Source organism: Nerophis ophidion, linkage group LG17 (assembly GCF_033978795.1).
Source record: "Nerophis ophidion isolate RoL-2023_Sa linkage group LG17, RoL_Noph_v1.0, whole genome shotgun sequence".
NCBI classification, from domain to species: domain Eukaryota; kingdom Metazoa; phylum Chordata; class Actinopteri; order Syngnathiformes; family Syngnathidae; genus Nerophis; species Nerophis ophidion.
Window position 1 is genome coordinate 49,474,965 of NC_084627.1, and position 19,181 is coordinate 49,494,145.

At 40.0% G+C, this 19,181-nt stretch overlaps 1 protein-coding gene across 11 annotated transcripts in view; it reads left to right on the forward strand.

Annotated features, from left to right (window-relative positions):
- Positions 1-19,181, forward strand: part of LOC133536514 (protein unc-13 homolog B-like) — a 122,072-nt gene that overhangs the window by 61,841 nt on the left and 41,050 nt on the right. For all 11 annotated transcript variants that reach the window (XM_061877096.1, XM_061877101.1, XM_061877097.1 and 8 more), the window contains 7 exons: positions 6,948-6,994; positions 7,135-7,213; positions 11,204-11,278; positions 11,381-11,600; positions 14,916-15,143; positions 15,247-15,388; positions 15,476-15,645. In XM_061877096.1, the coding sequence (XP_061733080.1) occupies positions 6,948-6,994; positions 7,135-7,213; positions 11,204-11,278; positions 11,381-11,600; positions 14,916-15,143; positions 15,247-15,388; positions 15,476-15,645 (961 nt within the window). The remainder of the gene's footprint in view (positions 1-6,947; positions 6,995-7,134; positions 7,214-11,203; positions 11,279-11,380; positions 11,601-14,915; positions 15,144-15,246; positions 15,389-15,475; positions 15,646-19,181) is intronic.

Below are 19,181 nucleotides of genomic sequence, written 5' to 3' on the forward strand. Positions count from 1 at the left end.
TAGTTTCTCTTTAAAAGCCTACTGAAATGAGATGTTCTTATTTAAACGGGGATAGCAGGTCCATTCTATGTGTCATACTTCATCATTTTGCCATATTGCCATGTTTTTGCTGAAAGGATTTAGTAGAGAACATAAACAATAAAGTTTGCAACTTTTAATCGCTAATAAAAAAGCCTTGCCTGTACCGGAAGTAGCAGACGATGTGCGTGTGACATCACGGGTTGTGGAGCTCCTCACATCTGAACATTGTTTACAATCATGGCCACCAGCAGCGAGAGCGATTCGGACCGAGAAAGCGACAATTTTCCCATTGATTTGAGCGAGGATGAAAGATTTATGGATGAGGAAAGTGAGAGTGAAGGACTAGAAAAAAAAAAGACTATACAGTTGGAGCGATTCAGATGTTATTAGACACATTTACTAGGATAATTCTGGAAAATCCCTTATCTGCTTATTGTATTACTAGTGTTTTAGTGAGATTATATGGTCGTACCTGTACAACCTGAAGGTCGGCCCCACACCTTTCTTCAGCACCAGTCGACGGGTGGTGGCGATGCCCATCTCTGCCCTACGCAAGGGACCCTCTTCGAAACACGATCTTTCGAAATGATCGTTGCATAATACACTGTACTTGGTGTGTGTGGTCCAATCCAACTGTGTTCGCTTGACCACTCTGTTCCATAGTAAAGCTTCACCGTCACCTTCGGGAATGTAAACAATGAAACACCGGCTGTGTTTGTGTTGCTAGAGGCGGCCGCAATACACCACTTCCCTCCTACAGCTTTCTTCTTTGACGTCTCCATTATTCATTGTACAAATCGCAAAAATTCAGCAACACAGATGTCCAGAATACTGTGGGATTATGCGATGAAAACAGACGACTTATAGCTGTGAACGGTGCTGGAACAAAATGTCCTCTACAATGCGTGACGTCATTCGCACGCGTCATCATACCGCGACGTTTCAGCAGGATACTTGGGCGCGAAATTTAAAATTGCAATTTAGTAAACTAACCCGGCCGTATTGGCATGTGTTGCAATGTTAATATTTAATCATTGATACACAAACTATCAGACCTTGTGGTCGGCAGTAGTGGGTTTCAGTAGGCCTTTAAATATCCTTCTTGAAAATGGCCTTGTAAATATATGTGTTGTCTTGTCTCAACATAAAAGATGCAGACGAGGCAAGTTGGCGGAATTCTTAAAGTTTACTCCACAGCGTGCTCATCAAAAACATCCAGCTGCCGGCATGGGTACATTCAACAACCTAAACGGGGCTACTGCACATGCTCTTCACTACTGTGGCATGCTGGGTAATGGAGTTCTTATGTTACCTAGCTCATAACAACACAATATATATCCGTCTTAGGCCAGCTAGAAGGCCTTACTGACCACAACTCGTGATCTGATTGGCTATCACAACTGTCTGTCAAATGTTTGTGTCCGTTCAATGACAGTTCATGGACGCCCGCATTGTTGATTCTGAAGGCCTCGGCAGATTTTGTACAGCATGGCAACATAAGCTAGCTGAATTCTGATTGGATAAAAACTCTACAACCTAAAAACAACAGCCCTGAAAGGAGCATAATATGACATGAGGAGAATATGAATACTTTTAGATATTTAGGGAAAGTAAAAATACTTTTATCTTTAATTATGATCATGATTTCTGGTTATGTTAGACCAGCAGAGAAGGCCTTGCTGGCCCTAACAGCCCACCACTGGTCAGAGTAGTGTGTGTTCATTGAGGGAAACATGAATCCCACTATATATTAGAACATTCTTAAGCACAACATGAACCCCTCCCTTCGGCAATTGGGCCGCACAACAGTATTCGAACATAATCGACCACAAACACAACTCAAAAATGACAAGTGCCTTACTCATGAAGGTGAAGGTGATGGAATGGCCAACTATGTCCCGACAATAACCACCGCATGAAGATATTACGTTGCGGAGTGAAGGAGTGGTAGAGGATTCCAGTAAAAACCAATGCAGCGCGGGTGAATTGCATGCCCAAAAGGATTGGTTAATTTATATTATATCCAAATTAAATTTCTACATTATTGAGACTTCACCAATAATTATTGATAACTTGAAACATTGACAACCATTGCACTTATAATAAAGTTTCTCAAATGGTATGGGTGTACGACCATATCACAGCAACTCTCAAATCCCTTCACCGGCTTCTTGTTCCACTCTGGATAGAATACAAAGTCTCCCTATTAACCCACCAGTGCCTCCATGGAAATGCCCCCCTCTACTTCAAAGAACTACTCACCCCCAAATCCTCCACATGACACCTCCGCTCCAAACAGGCTAACCTCCTCCAACCTCCAAGGACAAAGCTACAAACTATGGGAGACTGGGCTTTCTGCTCCGCTGCTCCCAGTCTGTGGAACACTCTCCCTGACCACCTGAGGGCACCACAGACTGTGGATGCTTTTAAAAAAAGGCTTAAAAACCCTTCTTATTAAAAAAAGCCTTTTTATAGATATAGATATATGCATACTAGCTATAGCTATTAGAATGTTCTAGTTTTTATCTTTATTTATTTTTATCATCTTGTTGTTATTATTATCATTATTTATTTATTTCTTAAATACACTTTAGCACTTTGAGGTTGTTTGCTCATTGTAAAGTGCTTTTTTACAAATAAATCTACTACTATTATTATTATTACTCGTGTGCGGCAATGTAGATTAATTATTCGAAACAATGCTAACTACGTTACAGATGTGGCATATGCCCACATACAGAAAAACAAAAGCTGAGGCTGAGAATCATCACTCTCACAGCCTCAGATCAGCTATGTGCTAATAAGCTGCCAGAGGGAGTGAGAAAGCAGAGAGCATGCAAAAGGGCAGGAGGGAAGTAGGGATAGCGACATTGTTGGGTGTAAACGGCAATGTGATTGTGGTACAACACTCTCGGGTGTGAGAAAGTCCTATTCTTCTCTACAAGTTTGAAGAAGATGTTTTAACTCAGGGAAAACAAGTAAGTCAAAAGACACCTGTGGACAACTTATTGACGTGGATTTAACTGATCGTCAGTGATATCTACACTTTTCACTTTGTTTTGCGTTAAGGTAAGAAGGTTGTGTCTGTTCTTTTATGTAAATAGTTAAGTTTATGCAGTTACATTTAGAAATACTGTACTGTACATGTAGAACATGCTGTGTTTGTAATATGTACTGTAACTAATTATTGCGTTATTGCTTACGATACAAAGTTTAACTTTTGATGAATAAAATGTGACCCTTAGTTCAAGCAGCTCAGACAATTGATCAACAGAATGCAATTAAATTCTACATTTTCTCTACTGAATTAAGTAATCCCATCCAGTGCATTTTGACTTTTACTAATCATTAATGTTCCTGTGGAACTGGGTTGGTTCATAGCAATCAGTCAGAGCAGCTGGAACAGTTAAAACAGAGTGACGAGTCCCCAAGAACAGAGATTGGACCTGTCTGTGATGTAATTGCTGTGTTCTAAAAGCATTGTAATTACAGCGTTCTAACCAGCTGCCTTCAAGTTGCAAACATGATGCAGAGTTGCTGTACACTGAAGGCAAGCCTGTTGTACACAATCAATAAGTCCTGCTATTTAAAAAATATATACAATTGTTTGTTGTAATATGCAACATTTTTAATGTTGGTATTTCATATTTTTGCAAATGACCAAACACAAATGTTTGGAACCAAATGACAAGAAATTTAGGTCAATGCTGGATTAGTGAGACAAACAAAAATATAATATGACGACCAAATTAATTATGAATAATATTGTAATGTATTTAAAAAATTTAAATGCTTTTCAGCTTTTGTCTATCCGTATCTGTGTAGAATAAACGTAGCTAATTTTTCTTGGAAGTTTCATGATTGTAGACTGGTTAAGTACAGAGTGAAAAAATAGTATGTTTTACCTGCAGTACAGAATATCAAATATAAACTTTTGCTTTGTAGCTTTCACTATTTTGTCAATGAAGTAACATGTATTTGATTCTCTTTTGTTTGCCGTTGTTGCCAGGTACAGTACAGTAATTGGTTTAAGATGATTGCTTACACCTACTTGAGGATGTGTTGCAGGAGGAACAACAGCAACATTCCCCCAAGTGGAGAAAGCTAATCAAGAGTGTTGCTTCATTGGGATGTTCCCCAAAAGACACCTTGGTAAACAGGATGAGCCCCACAGCAAAGAACTACCTCCACTTCTGTTCATGAGTCCAAAAGAGGGGCTAAACCTGGACGATGCAGAAGGAAACAGCAGGATTGAGTCCCATCCTGACAATGTCTGTATGGAGGCTACCTGGACACAATCACAGAAAAACAGCTGCTCTGATTGTGAGTTTGGGACTGAAGCTGTGGAGGATACTATACCTCAGCTTATTAAAATGATCTATAATGAAGACCATAAAGAGGATGAAGACCAGTGCTCTAATAAGATAGTTGATCATATACTGAAAGAGCTGAAAGGCATAAACAAAATCCAAGAGGAAATATCAGACCTGAGGCAGTATCTAACGTCAGTACGAGGCTCGGTGGATGAAGTGTCTTGTTGTGTTGATGCAGTGCTAAGTGAAATTGGAGACATATACTCTGGAGCTTCAGCTCCACCTAATCGTACTCCAGTTTCTCATACTGAGGGTATCAGGCGAGGAAGCTTGGGAAGGCAGAATGCTATAACATCGCCTCTGAAGAGAGACACCGCTACACCGTCCGATTGGAAAGAATGTGGAAATATTTCTGGAGGTTTACTGTCTTACAGAACACCCAAACAACTGACTGTTGGTCAATCAGACTATCAAACAAATCCAGAGAATGCATTGCATAGCTTGAACAGGCAAATGGGTCGTTCAGCAAAACAAAAACACTTTGATCCTGGACTTCATCAAAGTCAGGACAACCAAAGTAACAGCTCTTTGTCCACAACAGTTCTCTCTGTTGACACAGAAAATGACAAATGGCCTTCTGTATATCAGGAGTTTATTATATGTGGAGCACGAGGTCATAATGAGGAGGAGATTTCATCCTGTGCAAACAGTGGAGAAGAACTGAATATGTGGGACTGCTGTGTCACAGAGGAAACACAAAGTAGCACACCAGGTCATTCTTCACATACTAGTTCTGAACACCTCTCATTACTTTTTGGAATCCATTACAGCTCTTCATCATGTTCTTCCGCGTGGGTGGACCGCAGGGACAAGGGATTACAAAATGTAGAAGGTTTCTGTTCGGTTAATTACCCCTACCCACAAAGACCAGATTACCACACTGTGAATACCTCTTCAAATACAGAGTACCAGGGTTCCTCAATGAGTGGTAGTTTCTCCACTGTACTGTTGACAGACTGTGATGATGGCTACTTAGAGACTCAGTCACTGTGGGAGGACTGTCCGTCATCTGGTGACACTCTTGAACTGGGATCTGCTGAGAGTTTGGACAGGGATTGGACAGATCACAGTATCTCAAGAGATGAAGCAGGAGAATCCCAACATTCTTCAGAAATTGATTCTGAGAGTACAGACAAGTCCCCCGGTGCCGGTTTTGATGTCACAACTTTTAGCAAGGCTGTAGTCAGTTTCAGGTCTGCTTTAAAGGGGGCTTTGAAAAAGTTTGAAGGGTTCAACCCTGAAAATCTGGAAGAAGAGAACCCTGAAAATCTGGAAGAAGATGGTATCTCTGAAGTACCTTTAGTCCCAATTGGACACACAGATAAAAGCACACTGAGCACTGCTGGTTATGCAGAGGGAGAAGATAGTCTGACTGTTGATCACACTCACTTTGTCCCAACAAAGGAGGCCAGTGAGGCCTTGACCTTTGTGGATTATGGAGAGACAAATGAGAACCTGCCAATTTCGGCCCAAGCATTTTCTCAGGGGCCTGATCCCTCCCCATCTACTCCAAGTGAGTGTCACAATGTAGATATTTTACAAAGCAAAGAAGAATGTTTAACAGATTCAGAAATGTCGAGCCATGAAGTTAAATCACTTCATTGCCCATCCGTGCAAGGTGAGAGTCGTTTGGATCCATTGACCAGTCTAGCTGAAGTGTGTTTGAATTCTTCGAGTGAAAACAACATCGTTGAAGAGACCGGAAAGCTCATTGATGCAAATCACAAAGCACGTATAGCTAATTTCCAGCGCATTCTAAAAGAAAAAAGGCAAACTCATAACAGACTGTCCCAGTCTGCTCAAGGGTCCCTGGGATCGCATGGCTCTCAAGGGTCTCAAGGATCTCGATCTCAGGAAAAGCCTATTCAAGGTAATTGAACAATAAGCCGGCAAACCCTGAAATTACAATAAAAGTTGATACAATGTATCCATTCTACATTTAAAATAAATACTTTTTCTTCTTTGTACGAGTAGTAAATCTGAAGGTGTTTTCTTTACTTTTTTACAGAAACAGTCCGAGAAGAACTTCAGGTTGCTTCTTTCTATAGATTATATTAAAGCTGTATCTCATTCTTGTGTGTCTGTTTTTATTTTTTATTTGTACTTATGTTATTTTAAATATTTATTTTGCAAAAACATTTCATTTGAAGCTCATTTTGGTGACTGAAAAACCATTGTTGACCTTATTTTGTTTTCAACTGTGCAAGGAGGCATATTTCATTATTTGTTTTATCATAAAATGTACCCCTGTGTGAAAAGAGTAACTATTTAGTTGTGTAGCTTTGCGCTGTTTTTCCGTTGTTGTGTTTCAAGAACAACAACCCATGTGTCTGCACCTCTGCTCAAAAGGTATAAACAAACATATCCTGCTGCTGAATTCTGGCTCTCGGGAGGATATTTGTTTTATTTTTGTTGTATTACTTTGTGTTACATGTAACATCAGAGAGGTGAAGCTCAACCAAAATCACATTCCATTCATCATCGTCTCTCACAACCGGTTATCCGACTTGATCTTTACAAATGGCTAATTGCTTGTATTTTTAAATCTTGAAGGTTGGACCTGATGAGCCCAATGCAAGGCAGGCCTGGGTCAAACCAGGGTAAGTCATACCTAGAATTAATCATCATCATAGAGAGTTGACTGGGAATTCAGTTGCAAAGGGAAATCCATGTGGATGTAGTTGTTAAAGACTTGTCTAAAAGTTGAATTATACATTGTGCTTTTAATGTCCCAACGCAGCGATGGCTCTGGTCTTTATGGAATCGACAGCATGCCGGACCTCCGTAAAAAGAAACCTCTTGCCTTGGTCAGCGATGTGGTCAGTACCAGATTTATATTTCTGTTTTATATCTTTCTGTATTTATTTTGTGTATGTCATGTCTTTCTGTTTGGGAGACCGTCACTTAAGTCAAATCCATTATTTGACTGTTTTGGGGATTTATTAGCTTGTTCTCAACAAATGGAGATTCATGAAATCAAGCTGCTAATTGTTCTCTCCCTCCTCTCCTAAACCCAAAACTATTCCCCACAACTCTCTTGAATGCATTCTCTCTGCCTGCTCAGGCTATGGTAAGTTATTAGAATCTCGTGAAATATCAAGTTGGATAAACAAAACACAATTTGCCTCAAACTATAATATCTGCAGCATGTTATTTTTCTCTTTAATTGGAGTAGAAATGAAAAGGTTTGCATGCATCCTCTTGGTCAGGACACTTAATTGGTACTATTTAACAATATAAAATCCCTTTTATTGCTATTTGTTTTTCCTCAAACTTTAAGAAAATGGCATTTGTGTTCATTTAACTAACCTTTGTGTGGCTTTTTGTTTTATGTATCCAACTTAACCCATTATCATAACCCTCTTTTTAATAGTTGCTCGAAACTAATAATCCTCACATTGGTGTTCTGACTATGTCCTGGGAAAAATGGCAAAATAACCCTACTGAGCACCCGTTTAACCCTCCTCCCCCTTAGTCACCACACTGGCCCCTGACTTGGCTGTAGGTACAAAACCCACAACCAGTGAAGTTGCCACGTTGTGTAATTCATAAATAAAAACAGAATACAATGATTTGCAAATCCTTTTTAACTTATATTCAATTGAATAGACTGCAAAGACAAGATATTTAATGTTCGAACTGAGAAACACATTTTTTTTTGCAAACAATCATTAAAGGTGAACATTATCACAAATTTCAAAAGGGTTAAAAACAATAAAAATCAGCTCCCAGTGGCTTGTTGTATTTTTTGAATTTTTTTTCAAAATTTTACCGGTCTCGGAATATCCCTAAATAAAGCTTTAAAGTTCCTTATTTTCGGCTCTCTGCGAAGACACTGGCCATTTCCCTGTGACGTCACACAGTGCTGCCAATGTAAACAAACAATGGGAATACCACAGCAAGATATAGCGACATTAGCTCGGATTCAAACTCGGATTTCAGCGACTTAGGCGATTCAACAGATTACGCATCTATTGAAACAGATGGTTGGAGTATGAAAATATTGAAGAAGAAACTGAAGCTATTGAGAGAATAGCTATTGACGCTATTCATAGCCATAGCGTGGCCGAATAGCTGCGTTAGCATCGCCGGTAAAATGTGCGGACCAAACGATCAGGACTTTCGCATCTTGTAACACTGGAGCAACTTAAATCCTTCGATTGCTAAGTGTTTGTTTCGCATTAAATCTGGGTGGGAGGAAACGTAATATAGTTGCAAATGCATCTGCAGGTTATCCATACATCTCTGTGCCATGTCTGCTTTAGCACCGCCGCTAAATAGCATGTTAGCATCGATTAGCATAGCATGTTAGCATCGATTAGCTGGCAGTCAACATCAACAAAACTCACCTTTGTGATTTCGTTGACTATCGTTGCAAATGCATCTACATGTTATCCATACATCTCTGTGCCATGTCTGCCTTAGCATCACCGGTCAAATGTGGAGACACTCTGGCACATTCAATGGGGGTCTGGCGGCAGACACTTTGGCATCTTCGGGCCAGTGGTGCAACTTGAATCCCTCCCTGTTAGTGTTGTTACACCCTCCGACAACACTCCGACGAGGCATGATGTCTCCAAGATTCCAAAAAAATAGTCAAAAAAACGGAAAATAACAGAGCTGAGACCCGGTGTTTGTAATGTGTTGAAAATGAAAATGACGGGTGTGTTACCTCGGCGACGTCACATTCTGACGTCATCACCTCCAGCGCGATAAACAGAAAGGCCTTTAATTCGCCCAAATTCACCCATTTAGAGTTCGGAAATCGGTTAAAAAAATAGATGGTCTTTTTTCTGCACCATCAAGGTATATATTGACGCTTACATAGGTCTGCTGATAATGTTCCCCTTTAACTTAGAATTTAATGGCAATAACACATTGCAAAAAAGTTGGCACGAGGGGCCTTTTTACCACTTTGCACCTAGAACAATCCCAATGGTCTTTTCCTCTTTGTCCCGGAGGACAGGACATCCACAGTTTCCAAAAACAATTTGAAATGTGTCAAACCACAGAACAACGTTTCTGGGTGTTGTTGATAAATGGCTTTCACTTTGCATTGGCCCTGCGATGATGTGGCGACTTGTCCAGGGTGTACCCCACATTCCGCCTTATTGTAGCTGAGATAGGCACCAGCGCCCCCCGCGACCCCAAAAGGGAATAAGCGGTAGAAAATGGATGGATGGATGAGCACATTGCATAGTAGGGTTCTAACTTGCACTTACAGATGTAGCGACCAACTGTAGTTGTAGTTGCAGGGCCTACCGAGGATGTCATAGTAGTTTGTGTTGTGGTTTGTGCAGCCCTTTGAGACACTAGTGATTTAGGGCTATATAAATGAACATTGATTGATAGTTACTGACAGTTGTTTTCTGAAGTGTTCCTGGTGATATCCTTCACACACTGGGGCGGTATAGCTCGGTTGGTAGAGTGGCCGTGCCAGCAGCTTGAGGGTTGCAGGTTCGATCCCCACTTCCACCATCCTAGTTACTGCCGTTGTGTCCTTGGGCAAGACACTTTACCCACCTGCTCCCAGTGCCACCCACACTGGTTTAAATGTAACTTTGATATTGGGTTTCACTATGTAAAGCACGTTGAGTCACTAGAGAAAAAGCGCTATATAAATACTGTATAATTCACTTCACACTGATGTTGCTCTTTTATGCAGTATCGCCTGAGGTATCCATGGTCACGGGCAGTTAATGTTACGTGAAGTGATTTCTCCAGATTCTCTGAACATTTTGACGGTGAAATCTTTAAATCCCTTGCAATAGTTCATTGAGAAATGTTGTTCTTAAACTGTTCGACAATTTGCTCACACATTTGTTCACAAAGTGGTGACCCTCGCCCCATTCTTGTTTGTGAATGACTGAGCATTTCATGGAAGCTGCTTTTATACCCAATCATGGCACCCACCTGTTCCCAATTAGCCTGTTCAATCCAATCCAATCCACTTTATTTATATAGCACATTTAAACAACAATAATGTTTCCAAAGTGCTGCACAGCCATGTTAAAAACAATTGTAAAATATATATATATATATATATATACATATTATGCTCCACCAATGACTGAATAAAAACAAAAAATAAATAAATATGAAACCAATAAAAACAATATAAAAACAAATATGATTAAAAACTATTTTAAAGGGTAAAATCAATTAAAACAGTAAAATAGAAATCAAAGTGTATAAAAAACACAGAGAACAGAGGACCACACAACTCACGTAGTGTTAAAAGCCAAAGAATAAAAGTGGGTCTTAAGACGAGACTTAAAAGAGTCCACTGTGGAAGCAGTTTGAACATGGAGGGGCAGAGTGTTCCAGAGCTTAGGGCCGACCACAGAGAAGGTCCTGTCTCCCCTGGTCTTAAGTCTGGTCTTGGGCACCACGAGCTGGAACTGGCTCTCGGACCTCAGAGCGCACGCAGGAATGTAAATTTGGATGCGGTCCGAGATATATTGAGGTGCCAGTCCATGTAAAGATTTACCTGTGGCATGTTCCAAATAAGTGTTTGATGAGCATTCCTCAACGTTCTCAGTCTTTTTTGCCTCTGGTGCCAGCTTTTTTGAAACATGTTGCCAACATCAAATTCCAAATAAGCTAATATTTGCAAAAAATAACATTTTCCAGTTCAAACATGAAGTATCTTGTCTTGGGAATTGAATATAAGTTGAAAAGGATTTGCAAATCACTGTATTCTGTTTTTTTTACCATTTACCAACGTGCCAACTTCACTGGTTTTGGGTTTTGTCCTTCTTTAATAAATGTGTCAGTATTATAACCTTTACCTGTGTTCTGTTGTTCAGTCCCTTGTGCAAGCCAGGAAGGCAGGTATCACATCTGCCATGGCTGCACGGTCATCTATTAAGGATGAGGAGCTGGTGAGTTGATGCTTGTTATTCATTCAGAAAACCCTCAGCTCTACAGAACTGTGATTGATGTCATTAATGCTCTGCTCTTTTCCTTTAACGTCATGACAACAGAAAGCCCACGTGTACAAAAAGACCCTTCAAGCTCTGATCTACCCTATATCGTGCACAACGCCACATAACTTCGAGGTGTGGACGGCGACCACGCCCACATATTGTTACGAGTGCGAGGGGCTCTTGTGGGGCATCGCACGACAAGGGGTCCGGTGTTCGGAATGTGGCGTTAAATGTCACGAGAAGTGTCAAGAACTACTGAATGCCGACTGTCTACAGCGTGAGTACACATCTGATATCCTCATGTAAACATTAGGGGTGCACTCCAATTATCAGACCGATAATTATTGGGCTGACCGTTGGAATTAGGAAGATCCACATATAATCCCATAACATTGTAAAATAACCCTGAAAACCAAAAAAAAAAAAAAAACGCTAAAGATTACTCATTTTGCTGTAAGTCAGGGGTGTCCAAACTTTTTCCACTTGGGGCCCCAGACTGAAAAATCAAAGCAAGCGGGCGCCATTTTGACATTTTTCTATTTAAAAAAAACAATTCAATATATGTATAACCAAAATACATTTAGGTCTCCACTCAGGCTTGATCTCAGGGACCCCAAAGGGTTTTGCTCAAAAAAATATAAAAAATGTGTCATTATTCAGTATTCTTTTGTTTTATTATTATTCAAGTTTTAAATCTCCAGATCAACATGAGATCCATCTGTCAATATAATGATTTTAAAGATTTAAGTTGTATGCTCTTTTTGTCAAAGAAAACCCTGTTTTTTGATGGAAAAAAACACAAAATATGCGATATTATCACCCAATATTTCAATCCAATCCAATCCACTTTATTTATATAGCACATTTAAACCACAACAATGTTTCCAAAGTGCTGCACAGCCATGTTAAAAACAATATTAAAAAAACAATATTACGCTCCACCAATGACTGAATTAAAACAAAAAATAAATAAATATAAAACCAATAAAAAAAACTCAATACAAAAACAAACATGATTAAACTATTTTAAAGGGTAAAATCAATTAAAACAGTAAAATATTTATTTTAAGTGGAATATTTTAGATTATATAATAATTGGAGCATTAAAAAAGTCAATAACTCATAACACCATTGATTTTAATTCATTATTATTTTATGAGCAATGACACCTAAAAACAAATCACACTAAAAATATTGGGGATCCAAAAGGGTCCTACTCATTAAAGTGTTGAAAAATAAATTATACATTTTTTATACTGTTTACTTTTAACACAATAATTTTGAGATCAACTTCATATCTATCCGTCAATTATAAGTTTTATTGTTGTTTATGTTTTTTTTGTGTTAATTTTAGGCCCTTCTTTAAAAAAAACAGCTCAGTTTTTTATATGGCAAACAAAATATGCAACATTTTCCCCCAAAAATATCTCAAAGTGGAACATTTTACGTGACTTAATTGGAGTTTTGAATAATTCATAATGACATTGATTTTGATTAATTATTATTTTTTAAAGAAAGAAACAGCCTTTATGGCAGCTTTGTGTTATTAGAGTAAACATTGCAACTTTTTCTTGTTACATTTCACCCGTTTGCTCCTACTTTTTACGTTTAAAAAATGTTTCAATCGTATTTTTAAAATGTGCCGTGGGGCCGTTAAAAAATGACCTGCAGGCCACAAGTGGCCCCCGGGTCGCACTTTGGACACTCCTGCTGTAAGTGGTCCAGGTGAGCAAATCAAGCGCTTCTTCCTTGTATGAGGTCCTAATGTCCCTTAAACTCACCAGACCTCACAAAGTAAACAAACATGTCAGTACTTGTTTACTCCCGACAGGTGAACTGCACCTCTTTTGGAAATTTGCCTATCGTTCACAATAATTATGAGGGACATGACGACAGATATATATATATTCTTTAATGCATTCTAAATATTAAATGCATTCGATCAAAAGTCCGCTTACTATGGAGTCTATGGGAGCTTTTCAATTCTGCCTCTAGAGCTGCCCCAAAAAAAATTTAACTCCTCCATTAGGATTTTCTATACATGATGTAAGTATTGTAAGTATACAATATATGTAATGTAGTAACAGGCACATTTATAATATTTCATATTAATTTCAAAAACCCATCACAAAGTTTGCTTTTTTTTCTTTCTTTATCACTGATTTCTGCTCACTGCAGACTTTATGAGCGCCAACATGTCATAATCTGTTGGTGGTGAACCCCAAGATGCAGAGATGGCAGGAATAGTGCAGGAAAACATGACTTTAATGTCAAAGGGAAATGCCGAAAAAACAGGTACCATGATAACAGAAGACAGCAAACAGGTTACCAGGAAACCAAACATCGAGCCCTGACTGGAGGGCGAGGCAGGCATAAATAGCAGCCAGCTGATTGACAAAAGTTATGGCCAGGCTGCCAATCAGCAGCAGGTGAGGGGAAGCAACGCTCAGGGAGACAAGCAGGAAATGGAACCAAAATAAGAGCGCTATATATTGTCAATATTCAGTGTTGTATTGTTCATAGTTAATTGAGTAAATCCCACATTCGTTATTTTCATGTACATTCTGGGTGTCTTATTCATTCAGTAAGAAAACGTAAAATTCCATTCAGTTTTTTAAAGCGGTCTGTCATAACGTTCTTGGCTTTTAATTAGACATTATTGTGAGGTTTTGTATTGGAGCTCCTAAAATCAGGTATACCGGCCCCCGAATGAAAATAATTCCCCAGGTCCACTTCACTTAAGTCTTAATTTGAAATAATATATAAATAATGTAATTATATATATATATATATATATATATATATATATATATATATATATATATACATATATATACACATATACATATGTCCATCCATCCATCCATTTTCTACCGCTTATTCCCTTTCGGGGTCGCGGGGGGCGCTGGCGCCTATCTCAGCTACAATCGGGCGCACACATGTACATATATATGTATGTTATTGGTCTTGAGAAGCAGGAATTTATATATATCCATCCATCCATTTTCTACCGCTTATTCCCTTTTTGGGGTCGCGGGGGGTGCTGGCGCCTATTTCAGCTACAATCGGGCGGAAGGCGGCGTACACCCTGGACAAGTTACCACCTCATCACAGGGCCAACACAGATAGACAGACAACATTCACACTCACATTCACACACTAGGCACCATTTAGTGTTGCCAATCAACCTATCCCCAGGTGCATGTCTTTGGAGGTGGGAGGGGCCTATCCCCAGGTGCATGTCTTTGGAGGTGGGAGGGGCCTATCCCCAGGTGCATGTCTTTGGAAGTGGGAGGAAGCCGGAGTACCCGGAGGGAACCCACGCATTCACGGGGAGAACATGCAAACTCCACACAGAAAGATCCCCAGCCTGGGATTGAACCCAGGACTGTAAGACCTTTGTATTGTGAGGCAGACGCACTAACCCCTCTGCCACCGTGAAGCCGAATGTATCTATAGTTAAATAATATTGTGCATTCCTAGTAAATATGAACAACGTTGATAATCACGTAGTAAAATTCTATTATGCTTATACTGTACCTACAAATGATTTTTCAGCTTTTCAAGGATCCGCTAATTGTTTCATGGTTAGGTGCTGCGGAGAAGAGTTCCAAACATGGAGCTGAAGACAAAACTCAGAATATCATCATGGCGATGAAGGACAGGATGAAGATCAGGGAAAGGAACAAACCAGAAATATTTGACCTAATCAGAGAGGTCTTCATCATCAGCAAAAGTGTCCATTCGCAGCAGATGAAGGCCATCAAACAAAGTGTGCTGGATGGAACCTCCAAGTGGTCTGCCAAGATCACAATCACAGGTATCTCCTTATTTAAAACTATTGTAATAAATCATGCAATCACATTAGCTGGAGCTTATTCATCATCTTCACTCTTTGTGTATTTTTTCCTTCAATATTGTAGTTGTTTGTGCCCAAGGACTTCAGGCCAAGGACAAGACGGGTTCCAGTGATCCGTATGTCACTGTGCAGGTGGGCAAGACAAAGAAGCGGACCAAGACTATTTATGGCAACCTCAATCCAGTGTGGGAGGAGAAATATAACTTGTAAGTTAGCATTATTTCCATGTTTTTCAAGAGAAAAAGTAGTTCTCTTTTTAATACCCTGTGTGTGTATCTTGTACTTTTTGTCAGCGAATGCCACAATTCGTCGGACAGAATCAAAGTACGTGTTTGGGATGAAGACGATGACATCAAGTCAAGGGTGAAGCAGCGTCTGAAGAGGGAATCTGATGATTTCCTTGGCCAGAGTATTATTGAAGTCCGAACGCTGAGTGGAGAGATGGACGTCTGGTACAACTTGGGTCAGTGTTGACATCTGCATGACAATAAATATAACATCATCTTTATTATTTTAGCTGTAGATGGATCTACACCTAACATCCACTGTAAAGATACCAAGTACAGGAACGTATCCAGTCGATACTACTATGATTACGTCACGATTTTTTAGCATCACAAAATCTTTTTTCCTTTTTCTTTTTTTAATTTATAAACTCAGGAAATAAGTTCCTAGACATATGAGGACTTAAATTATGACCAATGTGTGATCCTGTAACGACTTGGTATCGGATTGATACTTAAATGTGTGGTATCATCCAAAACTAATGAAACGTATCTATCAACAGAAGAATAAGTGATTATTACATTTTAACAGAAGTGTATATTGAACATGTTAAAAGAGAAAGTAAGCAGATATCCACGATAAATTAACAAGTACAAACCCTGTTTCCATATGAGTTGGGAAATTGTGTTAGATGTAAATATAAACAGAATACAATGATTTGCAAATCATTTTCAACCCATATTCAGTTGAATATGCTACAAAGAACATATTTGATGTTCAAACTCATAAACTTTATTTTTTTTTGCAAATAATAATTAACTTGGAAATTCATGGCTGCAACACGTGCCAAAGTAGTTGGGAAAGGGCATGTTCACCACTGTGTTACATCACCTTTTCTTTTAACAACACTCAATAAACGTTTGGGAACTGAGGAAACTAATTGTTGAAGCTTTGAAAGTGGAATTCTTTCCCATTCTTCTTTTATGTAGAGCTTCAGTCCTTCAACAGTCCGGAGTCTCCGCTGTCGTATTTTACGCTTTCATAATGTGCCACACATTTTCAATGGAAGACAGATCTGGACTGCAGGCGGGCCAGGAAAGTACCCGCACTCTTTTACTATGAAACCACGCTGTTGTAACACATGGCTTGGTATTGTCTTGCTGAAATAAGCAGGGGCGTCCATGATAACGTTGCTTGGATGACAACATATGTTGCTCCAAAACCTGTATGTACCTTTCAGCATTAATGGTGCCTTCACAGATGTGTAAGTTACCCATGCCTTGGGCACTAATACACCCCCATACCATCACACATGTGTAAGTTACCCATGTCTTGGGCACTAATACACCCCCATACCATCACACATGTGTAAGTTACCCATGTCTTGGGCACTAATACACCCCCATACCATCACACATGTGTAAGTTACCCATGTCTTGGGCACTAATACACCCCCATACCATCACACATGTGTAAGTTACCCATGTCTTGGGCACTAATACACCCCCATACCATCACACATGTGTAAGTTACCCATGTCTTGGGCACTAATACACCCCCATACCATCACACATGTGTAAATTACCCATGCCTTGGGCACTAATACACCCCCATACCATCACACATGTGTAAGTTACCCATGTCTTGGGCACTAATACACCCCCATACCATCACAGATGCTGGCTTTAAAACTTTGCGCCCATAACAATCTGGATGGTTCTTTTTCGGAGGACACGATGTCCAGTTTCCAAATATAATTTGAAATGTGGACTCGTCAGACCACAGAACACTTTTCCACTTTGCATCAGTCCATCTTAGATGAGCTCGGGCCCGGTGAAGCCAGCGGCGTTTCTTGGTGTTGTTGATAAATCGGTTTGGCTTCGCATAGTAGAGTTTTAACTTGCACTTACAGATGTAATGACCAACTGTAGTTACTGACAGTGGTTTAATGAAGTGGTCCTGAGCCCATGTGGTGATATCCTCTACACACTGATGTCTGTTTTTGATACAGTACCCCCTGAGGGATCAAAAGTCTGTAATATCATCGCCTACGTGCAGTGATTTCTCCAGATTCCCTGAACCTTTAGATGATTTTGCGGATCGTAGATGATAAAATCCCTAAATTCCTTCCAATAGCTCGTTGAAAAATGTTGTTCTAAAACTGTTCGACAATTTGTTTACAAATTGGTGACCCTCGCCCCATCCTTGTTTGTGAAAGACTTAGCATTTCATGGAAGCTGCTTATATACCCAATCATGGCACTCACCTGTTCCCAATTAGCCTGCACACCTGTGGGATGTTCCATATAAGTGTTTGATGAGCATTCCTCAACTTTCTCTGTCTTTTTTTGCCACTTTTCCCAACTTCTTTGTCACGTATTGCTGGCATCATATTCTAAAGGTAATGATTATTTGCAAAAAAAAAAGGTTTATGAGTTTGAACATCAAATATGTTGTCTTTGTAGCATATTCAACTGAATATGGGTTGAAAAGGATTTGCAAATCATTGTATTCTGTTTATATTTACATCTAACACAATTTCCCAACTCATATGGAGACGGGGTTTGTATGTATGTATATATATATATATATATATGTGTGTATGTTTGTGTGTACTTGTCATACCTTGGCAATATGCTACTATGAACATACCACATTTCCCCCAGAAAACCCAATAATATCATGTTGCTATTTTTCCAAATGTGCTCCATATATATTCTCCACCACTCCACCAGGATGCCGCTTTCAATAAGTCAGTTGTTTGAACCTCATTTTGTATGTCTCAGTTGCCTGAGGAACATTTTTATTCACCAAGGGTGGGAGAGTCCCCCGAGGCACACATTTGTCCGCGTTAAAAACGCTGCTTGTCTTTGGCAGTCCTTTTTTGTGAAATTTCCAAATGAGCTCATTGTGCATGCAGACAGTTTTGCTGGTTTCGGACAAGCTCACCTATTATCTGAAGTGCCACCCCTCGGGGAGGGCAAATGTTGTCATTACGACCAAGCTTACATTTGTCCCTTGTGCTGTTCTGTAGAAAACATGAAGTCTTAGAGAACATGTTGCCTTTCTGTCTTTTGACCTTCCTCGTTTTACTTTTACTTTGCTTTACTTCCGTGATAACATATTGAGTTAGACCTCAGTTTGTGTATAAAATCATGGTTACTTAAACATTTTAGAAAACAACAAGTAAGTAACATTTAAGATCCATCTTCTTCTGCTTACCTGAGGTCGGGTCGGGGGGCAGCAGCCTAAGCAGGGAAGCCCTGACTACCCTCTTCCCAGCAACTTGGTCCAGTCCTCCCGGGGGATCCCGAGGCGTTTCCAGGCCAGCCTGGAGACATAGTCTCCCCAACGTGTCCTGGGTCTCCCTCGGGAGGCGTTCGGGTGGCATCCTGACCAGATGCCCGAACCACCTCATCTGGCTCCTCTCCATGTGGAGGAGCAGCGGCTTTACTTTGAGTTCCTCCCGGATGGCAGAGCTTCTCACCCTATCTCTAAGGGAGAGACCCAAACTCATTTCGTCCGCTTGTACCCGTGATCTTATCCTTTCGGTCATGACCCAAAGCTCATGACCATAGGTGAGGATGGGAACGTATATCGACCGGTAAATTGAGAGCTTTGCCTTCCGGCTCAGCTCCTTCTTCACCACAACGGATCGATACAACGTCCGCATTACTGAAGACGCCGCACCGATCCGCCTGTCGATCTCACCATCCACTCTTCCCTCACTCGTGAACTAGACTCTGAGGTACTTGAATTCCTCCTCTACCAAGGT